Below are 14,998 nucleotides of genomic sequence, written 5' to 3' on the forward strand. Positions count from 1 at the left end.
CTTCTAGCGTCTTGTCCTTTTTCCAGTGAAAAGCTAGATGGTATAGAAGAGGACGGAGGTGTAGTCTTCCTAGTGACACAAATTGATCCACGGATGACAGTGTCCCTACCAGACTCATCCACAGCCTGACTGGGCAGCGTTCCTTCTTCAGCATCTTCTGGATGGATAGCAGGGCTGGGGGCTGATCGTCTTGTTCAGCAACGTCCTCATCAGAGGGTTCCTCATCCGAAACTGATGAGGAAACGGCAACGGAGTGGGCAACGTCTGACTCGCTGAATCCGGTCGCACTGGTGGATGCGTGACGGAGCCGGACGCAATATCATGGCACTGCTGCACAGTCTGTGAACTGTCAACAACCATGGGTGCGCGAGGAAGTACAGCGTCAACCCGAAACTGTCTAGACTGTCTGGGTTGTGCAGTCAACACCCTACCGGGTTGCTGAGGTTGACGCACTGCGTCACAACAAGTCACCTCTGCTGGTTGTTGAACGTCCTGAACGTCAACAACCACCTCCGAGCGTCGCTTAACGTCAACGTGCGACTGGCAACCCACACTGGGTCGCATCGGTGGAGGAACCACCTCAACTGGCAGACGCGAGTAGGTGACCTCAGCGTCAAAAGGGCGCACAACCGACCGGTTGGAAGGTTGTTGGCCAGAAGGAGGAACCACCTCAACTGGCAGACGCGAGTAGGTTACCTCAGCGTCAACAGGGCGTACAACCAACCGGTTGGAAGGTTGTTGGCCAGAAGGTTCTTCTCCGCATTTAAGTCCTCTATCAAGGACGCAAGCTTGGACTGCATGTCTTGCAGCAAAGCCCATTTAGGGTCTACGGGAGCAGGTGTGGCAACAGACGGGGTTAGCGACTGAGGCGGAACCATTTACCATCCCTGAAAGCCTTGTTATGTGTGACATAATAGTACAGCAAAACTTCAAAGGCTCGACAAAAGTTGAGAAGTTGACCTGTAAACAACTTGGAGCGTCTCCTGGCTAGGCGCCAGGGCGAGTCTACCAGAATTGAAAAGTCTATCTGGGCAGAGGCATGAACTCCCAAGCCGAGAACTTCTCTCGTGTCCTATCAGACTCTCGCTCTATAAGCCAGTTTAAAAGAAGGGAAATCAAAGGCTGTATCCCTAAAACTCCTCCTGGTGCAAAAACCAGTCGCCTAGCCAACGTAACGCTCTCTAGGAGAGCGAGAGAGCACTAGCTTAAAAACAACGGCTTCGAAGTAGCTAGGCCTAGTGTAAGTTCTGACGTTTAGGCGAACGAGGAGCAGCAGTTACAAGATCCGGACGAAGATCCTTAAAAAATCATCATGATTTAATTAAAGTCCATAGGAGGCTAAGCAGCTTAAGGCTCCTCTCCAAATGACAGAGTCCTCAAGGGAATATCAGTAGGAGGGAGAACAGCACTTTCTCATCTACAGGAACCTTGTCCGATAAAAGCTAGGTTATCTCAGTGAGTCTCTCACTGGTGCATTAGTAGCAGACCAGAAGGCAACGTCATGTAACTGCTTGACAGTCTGTGAACTGTCAACAACTGAACTGTCAACCACAACAGGTGCGTGAGGACATACAGCACTGGTGCATTAGAAGCAGACCAGAAGGCAACGTCATGTAACTGCTTGACAGTCTGTGAACTGTCAACAACTGAACTGTCAACCACAACAGGAACGTGAGGACATACAGAGTTCACTCGAGACTGCTTTGACTGTCTATACTGAGCAGTCAAAACAACTCTAGAATGCGGAGGTTGACGCACTGCGTCAAAACAAAACAACTTAGACTGTTGTTGTACCTCGCGAACGTCAACGGAAGGTTCCGTGCGTTACTGAACGTCAACATGCGGCTGGCAGGGTACACTGGAACGCATGGGTGGCGGGACTCTCTCAGCCGGAGTGCGGCAGAAGGTCACCTCAGCGTCCACAGGACGCACAACCGTGTTGGTTGTAGGCTAGAGGTTGGTGCAGTGTCAACCTTCTCCGCACGAAAGTCCCGCATCAATGACGTTAACTGAGACTGCATGGTCTGCAGCAAAGACCACTTAGGGTCTACAGGAGCAGGTGCGGCAACAGACGGTGTGACTGCCTGATGCGGTACCGCTTTGCCTCTCTTAGGAGGTGAGCAGTCGTCGGAAGACTGCAGCGAGTCGAAACTGACCCAGTGGCTACAACTGGGCCGTTGGACTTGCGCGGAAGGGACCGACTTGCGCGGAAGGGACCGACTTGCGCTTAATAAGCTGCGAGACCTTGGTCCATGGTTTCTTATGAGAAGCCTCTTCCGCAGACGAGAAATAAATGGGCTCTCTCGTCTTTGTGTGGGTGGGGCGATCTTGGGTAGATACGCCCGAAACCACGGAGGGAAACGTCTGTTCGTTAATCAAGGCCTGACGAACCCATAAGTCGTTCGACATTACTTCTCCCCTGGGCTTGGGAGCTTGCAAGAGGTCCCGGACTAGGTGAACGACAGGCACGAACAGACGAACCCTCGGACGCAACACTGTAACACTTTGCGCATATCACTTTATCACTTCGATTTTCTGTTTTGCACTTATTTCACTGAAATCGAAACTTTTACTGATTTCTACCTGAAACACGCAATTCTACTCTTCATTAAAAGGTAGTAATTGCGAAATCAGTCGTATAATGCAGCTCATTAATACTAGCAAAAAACAGAAAACATATATAAAGATAAAAAATTCAGTGGCTGGGAAAGAGACTAAACACTAGTTCAAATAAACTACGTTTATAATCTCTCACCGCACATAGCCTGGGGACAAGAATAAAACCCTAGAAACGTTTTACCTTCTTCCCCGTACAGCGACTAGGGAGGAGAGTAACACGAGAACAACGTTACCCGCTTGAACGGAACGTTTTCTCTCCTCTCTCTCCCTCCGTCTCTATCTCTCTTGATTTCGCACCTAAGAGAAGAGCCCAATTATATATCGTCAAAAAAACATGTTATTTGACTAAAGGAAAAAACTGAAAGGTTTTCCAAATAAAAAGTTCCTTTAATTTAGAATTTAAAACATTTAAGCTAAGAAAGAATGAACGAAACGTCAGAATCAATTTACTCTTACTGCAAAGTGAAACCGTGATACACTCTCTCTCTATCGTAACGATAGAGCGCATGTTGAACGTCCTGAACGTCAACAACTGCGTAGTCTAAAAACTAAACGTTAGTTCATCTTTGAAAACAGTACGAAGACTATCAAAGAAATTCTTTCATAAAACATTAAATTTAAAAAGTTTTAAATTCTTTAAAGGCTAAATACGATATAACGGGCTCAACGTTGATTAACTTCGGTTCCAAGTTAGGACCGCCTACTATCAGGAAAGGTCGCATATAAACAAAACATAAAAATTTATTTATATGTTTATAATAAATGGAAAGTTAATCGAAGAGGCCTAATAAAGGCGGAGAGATATAAAATATATAGATCTATAACGTGTTAAGCAAAATTACTAAAAACCTAAACACACTTCCGTCTAAGGGAAGGGTCGGCCATTTAAAAGTGAAAGAGAGTCCATACTCTCTTTGTTACCATAATTAAATCTATCCAAAACGAGTTCAAGTTTTGAGATGAAGATAAAACACCTGCATAGCGAAAGCTCAAAACTAGAATAGTGTACTTCACCAAATAGTTGTGAAAACAAATCCAGTTAGTAACAGCGTATTAGTAGGTCTTGCCGGTAGCCCGACAGAGAGAAAATTGGTTCTTTGTTTACTTGGAGTACTAAGTACCTGCTCGACAGATGGCGCTGTTGATGTACACCCCCACCTGCATAGCGATCGCTGGCGTATTTTGACCGTAGGTTTTTCTGTCGAGCAACAGAGTTGCAGCTTATATGATCACCGGCTAAGTTTAATATTGAAAATTATGTAGTCATGCAGCTTTCCTCTTCTTGTACAGTGATTAGGATGTTCTTTAAAAGCTGGGAAAGCAAAAAATAGCAAGATATGTTGAGCGCGTGGGGGAGGGTTATTAAAAAAACTCGCTCGGTTTCCTCACTAAACAATCTGGAACTGACATCGTCAACAAAACAGAAGTTTGTGATGCCAGCACACATAAACAGAATTTTGTGATGCCAGCGTACATTTGATATACTGTATATCAAAAATATATACTAAATTAAAAAATGTTATTTTCATTAGTAAAATAAATTTTTGAATATACTTACCCGATAATCATGTAGCTGTCAACTCTGTTGCCGACAGAAATCTACGGTCGGGATACGCCAGCGATCGCTATACAGGTGGGGGTGAACACCACAGCGCCATCTGTGGTCAGGTACTCTAGTACTTCTTGTCAACACCACCTCAATTTTTTCCTCGGTCCACTGGTTCTCTATGGGGAGGAAGGGTGGGTCAATTAAATCATGATTATCGGGTAAGTATATTCAAAAATTTATTTTACTAATGAAAATAACATTTTTCAATATTAATCTTACCCGATAATCATGTAGCTGATTCACACCCAGGGTGGTGGGTGGAGACCAGCATACATGTTAACACAGAAGCTAAGTATCCCGTATTTTATTTTATTAGTTATTCAAAAATAACATAAAATAAATAAGTACCTGGTAAGGAAGACGACTTGAACCGTTACTCTGCCTTTATTAAGTACGTCTTTCTTACTGAGCGTAGCGGTCCTCTTAGGATGCTGAACGACTCTTAGGTGCTGAAGTATAAAGGGCTGCAACCCATACTAAAGGACCTCATCACAACCTTTAACCTCGGCGCTTCTCAAGAAAGAATTGACCACCCGCCAAATCAACAAGGATGTGGAAGGCTTCTTAGCCGACCGTACAACCCATAAAAAGTATTCAAGAGAAAGGTTAAAAAGGTTATGGGATTATGGGAATGTAGTGGCTGAGCCCCCGCCTACTACTGCATTCGTTGCTACGAATGGTCCCAGGGTGTAGCAGTTCTCGTAAAGAGACTGGACATCTTTGAGATAGAATGATGCGAACACTGACTTGCTTCTCCAATAGGTTGCATCCATAACACTCTGCAGAGAACGGTTCTGTTTGAGGGCCACTGAAGTAGCCACAGCTCTCACTTCATGTGTCCTTACCTTCAGCAAAGCAAGGTCTTCTTCCTTCAGATGAGAATGTGCTTCCCTAATCAGGAGCCTGAATAGGTAAGAAACTGAGTTCTTAGACCTTGGAAGAGAAGGCTTCTTGATAGCCCACCATAAGGCTTCTGATTGTCCTCGTAAAGGTTATGACCTTTTTAGATAGTACCTAAGAGCTCTAACTGGGCAAAGTACTCTCTCCAGTTCGTCCCCCACCAAGTTGGATAGGCTTGGGATCTCGAACGACTTAGGCCAAGGACGTGAAGGAAGCTCGTTTTAGCAAAAAACCGAGCTGCAAGGAACATGTAGCCGTTTCAGATGTGAAAACTATGTTCCTGCTGAAGGCGTGGATCTCACTTACTCTTTTCTAGCTGTTGTCAAGCACACGAGGAAAAGAGTTTTTAATGTGAGGTCCTTAAAAGAGGCTCATTGGAGAGGTTCAAATCTTGATGACATAAGGAACCTTAGGACCACGTCTAGATTCCAGCCTGGAGTGGACAACCGACGTTCCTTTGAGGTCTTAAAAGACCTAAGGAGGTCCTGTAGATCTTTGTTGGTGGAAAGATCCAAGCCTCTGTGGCGGAAAACCCCTGCCAGCATACTTCTGTAACCCTTAATCGTAGGAGCTGAATGGGATCTTACGTTCCTTAGATGTAACAGGAAGTCAGCAATCTGGGTTACAGTGGTACTGGATGAGGAAACTGCATTGGCCTTGTACCAGCTTCGGAAGACTTCCCCTTTAGACTGATAGACTCTGAGAGTGGATGTCCTCCTTGCTCTGGCAATCGCTCTGGCTGCCTCCTTCGAAAAGCCCCTAGCTCTTGAGAGTCTTTCGAAAGTCTGAAGGCAGTCAGACGAAGAGCGTGGAGGTTTGGATGTACCTTCTTACGTGAGGTAGACGTAGAAGGTCCACTCCTAGAGGAAGAGTCCTGGGAATGTCGACCAGCCATTGCAGTACCTCTATGAACCATTCTCTCGCGGGCCAGAGCGGAGCCAACCAACGTCAGCCGTGTCCCTTTGCGAGAGGCGAACTTCTTAAGTACCCTGTTGACAATCTTGAACGGCGGGAATGCATACAGGTCGAGATGGGACCAATCCAGCAGAAAAGCATCCACGTGAACTGCTGCTGGGTCTGGAATCGGAGAACAATACAACGGGAGCCTCTAGGTTATCGAGGTAGCGAACAGATCTATGGTTGGCTGACCCCACAGGGCCCAAAGTCTGCTGCAAACATTCTTGTGAAGGGTCCACTCTGTGGGGATGACCTGACCCTTCCGGCTAAGGCGATCTGCCATGACATTCATATCGCCCTGAATGAACCTCGTTACCAGCGTGAGCTTTCGATCTTTTAACCAGATGAGGAGGTCCCTTGCGATCTAGAACAACTTCCACGAATGAGTCCCTCCCTGCTTGGAGATGTAAGCCAAGGCTGTGGTGTTGTCAGAGTCCACCTCCACCACCTTGTTAAGCTGGAGGGACTTGAAGTTTATCAAGGTCAGATGAACCGCCAACAGCTCCTTGCAATAGATGTGAAGTGTCCTTAGCTCCTGATTCCATGTTCCCGAGCATTCCTGTCCGTCCAAAGTCGCACCCCAGCCCGTGTCTGATGCGTCAGAGAAGAGACGGCGGTCGGGTTTCTGAACAGCCAAAGGTAGACTTCCTTGAGAAGAAAGCTGTTCTTTCACCACGTGAGAGTAGACCTCCTCTCTTCGGAAACAGGAACTGAGATCGTCTCTAGCGTCATGTCCTTTATCCAGTGAGCCGCTAGATGATACTGAAGGGGGGGAGGTGGGGTCTCCCTAACTCGATGAACAGTGCCAGCGATGAAAGTGTCCCTGTTAGACTCATCCACTACCTGACTGAGCATCGGTTCCTTCTCAGCATGCTCTGGATGCAATCTAGGGCTTAGTATATCTTTGGGGCCGACGGAAAAGCCCGAAAAGCTCGACTCTGAAGATCCATACCCAGGTAGACAATGGTCTGGGATGGGACGAGCTGGGACTCCTCAAAATTGACCAGGAGGCCCAGTTCCTTGGTCAGATCCATAGTCCATCTGAGAATCTCCAGACAGCGACGACTTGTGGGAGCTCTTAAAAGCTAGTCGTCTGACGGAGCCGGACACAAGATCATGGTACTGCTGCACAGTCTGTGAACTGTCAACCATGGGGAAGCGAGGAAGTACAGTGACAACCCGAAGCTGTCTAGACTGTCTGGGTCGTACAGACAACTCCTTATCGGGTTGCTGAGGTTGCCGCACTGCGTCACAACAAGACACTTCTGCTGGTTGTTGAACGTCTTCCCAGTGACACACTGACTCCGTAAACAAAAAATCCTCTAACAAGGACTAAGCTTGGACTGCATGTCTTGCAACACAGCTCAAGGTCTATGGGAGCAGGTGTGGTAACAGACGGGGTTAGCGACTGAAGTGGAACCATTACCCTCCCTGGAAGCATGCTATGCTTAAATAAAAGTCCATAGGAGGCTAAGCAGCTAAAGGCTCCTCTCCAAATGACAGAGTCCTCAAGGGAAAATCAGAAGGAGGGAGAATAGCACTTTCTCATCTACAGGAACCATATCCGAGAAAAGCTAAGTTCTCTCAGTGAGGGTTTCACTGGTGCAAAAGCAGCAGACTAGAAGGCAACGTTATGAAACTGCTTGACAGTCTAGTGAGTTGGCAACAACCAAAGATGTGTGACTGAGAAGCATGCGGTAAGGTATGCAGAGCATGCTGTATGTAGAGCATGCTGTAAGGTAAGCAGAGCATGTTGCATGGCGTGCGGCTTATGCTGCATGGGATGAGGCTCATGCTGCATGGGATGAGGCTCATGCTGCATGGTATGAGACTCATGCTGCATGGGATGAGGCTCAAGCTGCAAGGGATGAGGCTTATGCCGCATGCGTTGAGGAGGATGCCGCATAGTATGAGGCTCCTGCCTCATGGGTTGAGGCGGTTGCCGCATAGCATGAGGCTTTTGCCTCATGGTTTGAGGAGGATGCCGCATAGCATGAGGCTCCTCATAAGCATGAGGCTGCCTCATGGGTAGAGGAGGATTTTTTAAAGAAATCTGAACCTGACACTAATCTAGCTGTCCGAGGATTTACCTGGTGAGACATCAGTCTCTTTACCAGCGAGTTTTACCAGATTTCCCCGGGCCACCACGTGACACAATTGGTAGTAATTCATACAAATTACCCCTAATGAGTCAATATGGATAAATATCAACACAACATCGTGTTCAAATAGAAATAAATTTCTACCTCATACTTGGGATCGAACGCTAGCCCCTTCTAATGAAAGGCCAGGTCGAAACCAACCATGCCACGAGAGCCCATTCAAGAGTTGAGGTTCTTGCCTCAAGAGTGGAGGTGGCTGCCGCAAGAGTTGAGGTTGCTGCCTCAAGGATGGTGGAGGTTGCCGCAACGCAAGAGGTTGCTGCATAGCGCTGGTATCTGGCAACTCCCAATGCGGCAGCTCACGCGTGGAGGTAGGTTGAGGAACCTCAACATCATACGTCTGGCAGGGTGGACTGCGCAGAGGTGGAGTTGAGGTTGCTGCCTCGAGGATGGTGGAGGTTGTCGCACCGCAAGAGGTAGCTGCCTCGAGGATGGAGGAGGTAGTCGCAACGCATGAGGCTCCTACCTCAAGGGTAGAGGAGGTTGCTGCAAAGCATAAGGCTCCTGCCTCAAGTGTTGAGGAGGTTGCCGCGTGGCAAGAGGCTCCTGCCTCAAGGAAAGTGGAGGTTGCTGCACAGAGCTGGTATCTGGCAACTCCCAATGCGGCAGCTCACGCATGGAGGTAGCTTGAGGAACCTCAACATCATACGTCTGGCAGGCTGGACTGCGTAGAGGTGGAGGAGCGCTCGCAGGAGGAGGTGTGTTAACCTTCCTCTGCCTGAAAACTCCTGCATCAACACCGCAAGCTGAGACTGCATTGTCAGCAGCATAGACCACTAGAGTTTAAGAAAGACAACAACAAACGGAGCTACTGTCCGTTGAAACTGAGGGTCTAAAACAGCTGGTGCGGCAACAGACGGAGTTACTGTCTGTTGCGATACCACCTTTGCCTCTCTGGGAGGTGTGCAGTTGTCGTACTGCAGCAAGTCCGAACTGACCCAGTGCTAATGGCACCACCTAGGAGTTGGACTTGCGCGGAAGGGACCGACTTGCACTTAAAAGCTGCAAGATTTGGTCCATGGTTTCTGCGAGAAACCTCTTCCGCAGACGAGAATAAATGGGCTCTCTCGTCTTTGTGTGGGTGGGGTGATCACGTCGGCTACGTGAGTTGGTTACACCCCGAAACCACGGAGGGAAAACGTCTGTTCGTCGATCAAGGCCTGCTGAACCCATAAGTCCTTCGACATTACTTCTCCCCTGGGCTTGGGAGCTTGTAAGAGGTCCCAGACTAGGCGAACAACTGGCACGAACAGACGAACCCTCGAACGCAACACTGTAACACTTTGCGCTTATCACTTATCACTTTTGATTTTCTGTTTGCACTTATTTCACTGAACTCGAAACTTTAAGTGGTTTGTACCTGAAACACGCAATTCTATCCTTCATTAAAAGTTAGTAATTGCGAAAAACAGTATTACAATGTAACAGAAAAACATAATGAAAGATAAATAATTCAGTGGCTGGAAAAGAGATTAAACACTAGATCAAATAAACTACGTTTAAAATCTCTCACCGCATAAAGTCTGAGAAACAAGAATAAAACTCTAGAAACGTTTACCTTCTTCCCCTAAAGAGACTAGGGAGAAGAGCAAAGACGATAACAACGTTACCCGCTTGAACGAAACGTTTATCCTCCTCTCTCTCCCTCCGTCTCTATCTCTCTCTCTCTCTTGACTTAGCACCTGAGAGTAGAGCCCAATTATATATATCGTTAAAACATATTATTGTTAAAGAAAAAAAAACTGAAAGGTTTCCCAAATAAAAAGTTCCTTTATTAGAATAGAACCATTTAAGCTAAGAAAGAATGAACAAAAACGCTAGAATCGGTTTATCTTACTGCAACGTGACACCGTGATAGACTCTCTCTCTATCCGTAACGATAGAGCGCAAGTTGAACGTTCTGAACGTCAACAACTGCAGAGACAAAACAAAACGTTAGTTCAACTTTGAAAACAGTACAAGACTATCAAAGAAATTCTTTCAAAAACATTAAAATAGCATAATATTTTAACAGGTAACACGAAATGACGGGCTCAAAGTTAATTAACTTCGGTTCCAAGAAAAGACCCCGCCTACTATAGGAAAGGTCGAATATAAACAAATATAAAAATTAATTTTAATAAGTTTATAATAAAAGGAAGTTAATCAAAGAGGCCTATAAAAGGCGGAGAGATATAAAATAAACCTATAACTTTGTTAAGCAAAATTAAGAGAGTCTATACTCTCTTCGACACCAACACTTCCGTCTAAGGGAAGGGTCGGCCATTTAAAAGTGAAAGAGAGTTCATACTCTCTTCGTACCAAAATTAAATCAAAAATTAAATCAAATTATTTCCAAAAACTTGCTAAGCTAATGATATAGCTTCCTGAATAGCGAAGGCTAAACTCTAGAGCAAATACATCACCAAATCGTGAGCAATAACTCCAGAATCAACAGCGTATCCATGTAGGTCTAGCCAGAGGCACGACAGAGGAAAAATTGAGGTGGTGTTGACAAGAAGTACTAGAGTACCTGACCACAGATGGCGCTGTGGTGTTCACACCCCCACCTGTATAGCGATCGCTGGCGTATCCCGACAGTAGATTTCTGTCGGCAACAGAGTTGACAGCTACATGATTATCGGGTAAGATTAATATTGAAAATGGAGTGATTACTCAAAATGTGTCACTATTTGTGAATTGTATACAGTATTTCATGGAAACTTTTAAGTAATTACCTCCATTATCAATTTAGTATATATTTTGAATATACAGTACATCAAATTTACGCTGACATCACAAACTTTTGTTTATGTACGTTGGAATCATGAATTCTGTTAGGTTGAGTACGTCAGTTCCAGATTGTTTAGTGAGGAAACCGAGCGAGTTTTTTTTAATAACCCTCCCCCACGAGCTCAACATATCTTGCCATCTTTTGCTTTCCCAGCATTTAAAGAACCTCCTAATTACTGTACAAGAAGAGGAAAGCTGCAGGACTACATAATTTGGGAGTAAATAGAGAGCATGGTCTTGTAAAGAAATACCATTAGATTACATTTTCTTAAAATATTAAAAAATATACTGAAAAAACATTGTCCTTACCCTGGTAAACCTGACGAAGCGGAGTGACTGTTATGAGCCGATTCACACGTGTGACATAACCTGCAACCGATGCAACCTGGACATCATCTTCCATGTAAGTACCATGTCCTCTGTGCAAAAGATGATAAATGAAAATAAACGTGTTTCATAATACAGTAATGCCTCAAGATACAAAATTAATTTGTACTTCTGTGGCTTTCGTTTCGTGAAAATTTCGTACCATGGGGCATGTTTTACGTGTAAATCGCCTCATTTGTTGCAAACTCTACAAAACACCACATTAAATTTTATAATACAGTAAAGCTATAACCCCAATGAAATACTGTACAGCCAAATACATTTGAATCATTCAATATACCTAACCTAACTGTTAATACCTGTAAATTAAGTAGTTATTACACATAATGCAATAATAGGTGAAAAATAATATAATACATACGGTATAATACTGTACATACATACAAATACAAACATAAAAAAACATAATTAAATCAAGCAAAGTACTGTAGAGGTTCTAACTATATTGTACAGTGTATATGGATCCCACATGTGTTCCATGACCACATCTAAAAATCATGACTAGTAAAAGAAAATCTGAAATGCTAGGAAGTGACATGAAGATGTAGAACCATCAATTAGTATAGTTTTAAGACAGCCAGGAGGATGGGTTTAATTCTTAATCTCGATTCTGCTTTTTTTTTTGCAAGGTTGTAAAAATGTTATTTTTATTAATAAAATAAATTTTTGAATATACTTACCCGGTGATCATATAAGCTGCAACTCTGTTGCTCGACAGAAAAACCTACGGTCAAAATACGCCAGCGATCGCTATGCAGGTGGGGGTGTACATCAACAGCGCCATCTGTCGAGCAGGTACTTAGTACTCCAAGTAAACAAAGAACCAATTTTCTCCTCGGTCCACTGGGTCTCTATTGGGGAGGAAGGGAGGGTCCTTTAATATATGATCACCGGGTAAGTATATTCAAAAATTTATTTTATTAATAAAAATAACATTTTTCAATATTAAACTTAGCCGGTGATCATATAAGCTGATTCACACCCAGGGGGGTGGGTAGAGACCAGCATTACATGTTTACATTATTATAAGCTAAGTATTTTGTATTTCATTTTAGCAGTTATTCAAAATAACAAACATAAAATAAATAAGTACCTGGTAAGGAAGTCGACTTGAACAATTACTCTGCCTTTTTAAGTACGTCTTCCTTACGGAGCCTCGCGATCCTCTTAGGATGCTGAGCGACCCCTAGGATCTGAAGTATCAAGGGTTGCAACCCATACAACAGGACCTCATCAAAACCTCTAATCTAGGCGCTTCTCAAGAAATGACTTTGACCACCCGCCAAATCAAGTAGGATGCGAAAGGCTTCTTAACTTTCCGGACAACCCAAAAACAATAATAAAACATTTCAAGAGAAAGATTAAAAAGGTTATGGAATTAGGGAATTGTAGTGGTTGAGCCCTCACCCACTACTGCACTCGTTGCTACGAATGGTCCCAGAGTGTAACAGTTCTCGTAAAGAGACTGGACATTCTTAAGATAAAAAGACGCGAACACTGATTTGCTTTTCCAATAGGTTGCGTCGATTATACTTTGCAGAGATCTATTTTGTTTAAAGGCCACGGAAGTTGCGACAGCTCTAACTTCGTGTGTCCTTACCTTCAGCAAAGCTTGGTCTTCCTCATTCAGATGGGAATGAGCTTCTCGTACTGTATTAACAGTCTGATAAAATAGGATAAAGCATTCTTTGACATAGGCAAAGATGGATTCTTAACTGAACACCATAAAGCTTCAGACGGGCCTCGTAAAGGTTTTTAAATAGAACTTAAGAGCTCTTACAGGACATAAGACTCTTTCTAGTTCATTTCCAACCATACGATAAGTTTGGAATATCGAACGATATTGGTCAAGGCCGAGAAGGCAGCTCGTGTTTGGCTAGAAAACCAAGTTGTAGAACATGTAGCCGTTTCGGATGAGAATCCGATGTTCTTGCTGAAGGCACGAATCTCACTGACTCTTTTAGCTGTGGCTAAGCATATCAGGAAAAGAGTCTTTAAGGTGAGATCTTTCAGGGAGGCTGATTGTAGCGGTTCGAACCAGTCTGATATAAGGAATCTTAGTACCACGTCTAAATTCCAACCAGGTGTAACCAAACGACGCTCCTTCGTGGTCTCAAAAGACTTAAGGAGGTCCTGTAGATCTTTATTGTTGGAAAGATCTAAGCCTCTGTGACGGAAGACTGATGCCAACATGCTTCTGTAACCCTTGATAGTGGGAGCTGAAAGAGATCGTTCTTTCCTCAGATATAAGAGAAAGTCAGCTATTTGAGTTACAGAGGTACTGGTCGAGGATACGGATACTGACTTGCACCAGTTTCGGAAGATTTCCCACTTCGATTGGTAGACTCTAAGGGTGGATGTTCTCCTTGCTCTAGCAATCGCTCTGGCTGTCTCCTTCGAAAAGCCTCTACCTCTCGAGAGTCTTTCGATAGTCTGAAGGCAGTCAGACGAAGAGCGTGGAGGCCTTGGTGTACCTTCTATACGCGTGGCTGACGTAGAAGGTCCACCCTTAGGGGAAATGTTCTGGGAACATCTACTAGCCATCGAAGTACCTCGGTGAGCCATTCTCTCGCGGGCCAGAGGGAAGCAACTAGCGTCAACCTTGTCCCTTCGTGAGAGGCGAACTTCTGCAGTACCTTGTTGACAATCTTGAACGGAGGGAATGCCTATAGATCTAGATGTGACCAATCTAGTAGAAAGGCATCTAGGCTATATGAACTGCTGCTGGGTCCGGGATTGGTGAGCAAAATATTGGGAGCCTCTTGGTCATCGAGGTTGCGAAGAGATCTATGGTTGGCTGGCCCCAGGTGGCCCAAAGTCTCTTGCATACATCCTTGTGGAGGGTCCATTCTGTTGGAATTATTTGTCCCTTCCGACTGAGACAATCTGCCATGACATTCAAGTTGCCTTGGATGAACCTCGTTACTAGTGATATGTCTAGACCTTTTGACCAGGTGAGGAGGTCCCTTGCGATCTCGTACAATGTCAGAGAGTAGGTCCCTCCTTGCTTGGAGATGTACGCCAAAGCCGTGGTGTTGTCCGAGTTCACCTCCACCACTTTGCCTTGAAGGAGAGACCTGAAGCTTTTCCAGGTCAGACGTACTGCCAGTAGCTCCTTGCAGTTGAAATGCATTGTCCTTTGACTCGAGTTCCATAATCCCGAGCATTCCCTACCGTCTAATGTCGCACCCCAGCCTACGTCCGATGCGTCCGAGAAGAGAACGTGGTTGGGAGTCTGAACAGTCAGGGGAAGACCCTCTCTAAGGTTGATATAGTCCTTTCACCAAGTCAGAAAAGACTTTATCTTTCCGGAAACCGGGATCGAGACCGCTTCTAGCGTCTTGTCCTTTTTCCAGTGAAAAGCTAGATGGTATAGAAGAGGACGGAGGTGTAGTCTTCCTAGTGACACAAATTGATCCACGGATGACAGTGTCCCTACCAGACTCATCCACAGCCTGACTGGGCAGCGTTCCTTCTTCAGCATCTTCTGGATGGATAGCAGGGCTGGGGGCTGATCGTCTTGTTCAGCAACGTCCTCATCAGAGAGTTCCTCATCTGAAACTGATGAGGAAACGGCAACGGAGTGGGCAAC

At 45.1% G+C, this 14,998-nt stretch overlaps 1 protein-coding gene across 1 annotated transcript in view; it reads right to left on the reverse strand.

Moving 5' to 3' along the window:
* Window positions 1-14,998, reverse strand: part of Rrp4 (exosome complex component Rrp4) — a 72,330-nt gene that overhangs the window by 44,548 nt on the left and 12,784 nt on the right. Inside the window, exon 2 of the mRNA XM_068375149.1 lies at window positions 11,329-11,438. Coding sequence (XP_068231250.1) covers window positions 11,329-11,438 — 110 coding nt within the window. The remainder of the gene's footprint in view (window positions 1-11,328; window positions 11,439-14,998) is intronic.

Source organism: Palaemon carinicauda, chromosome 6, assembly GCF_036898095.1.
Source record: "Palaemon carinicauda isolate YSFRI2023 chromosome 6, ASM3689809v2, whole genome shotgun sequence".
Lineage (NCBI taxonomy): Eukaryota > Metazoa > Arthropoda > Malacostraca > Decapoda > Palaemonidae > Palaemon > Palaemon carinicauda.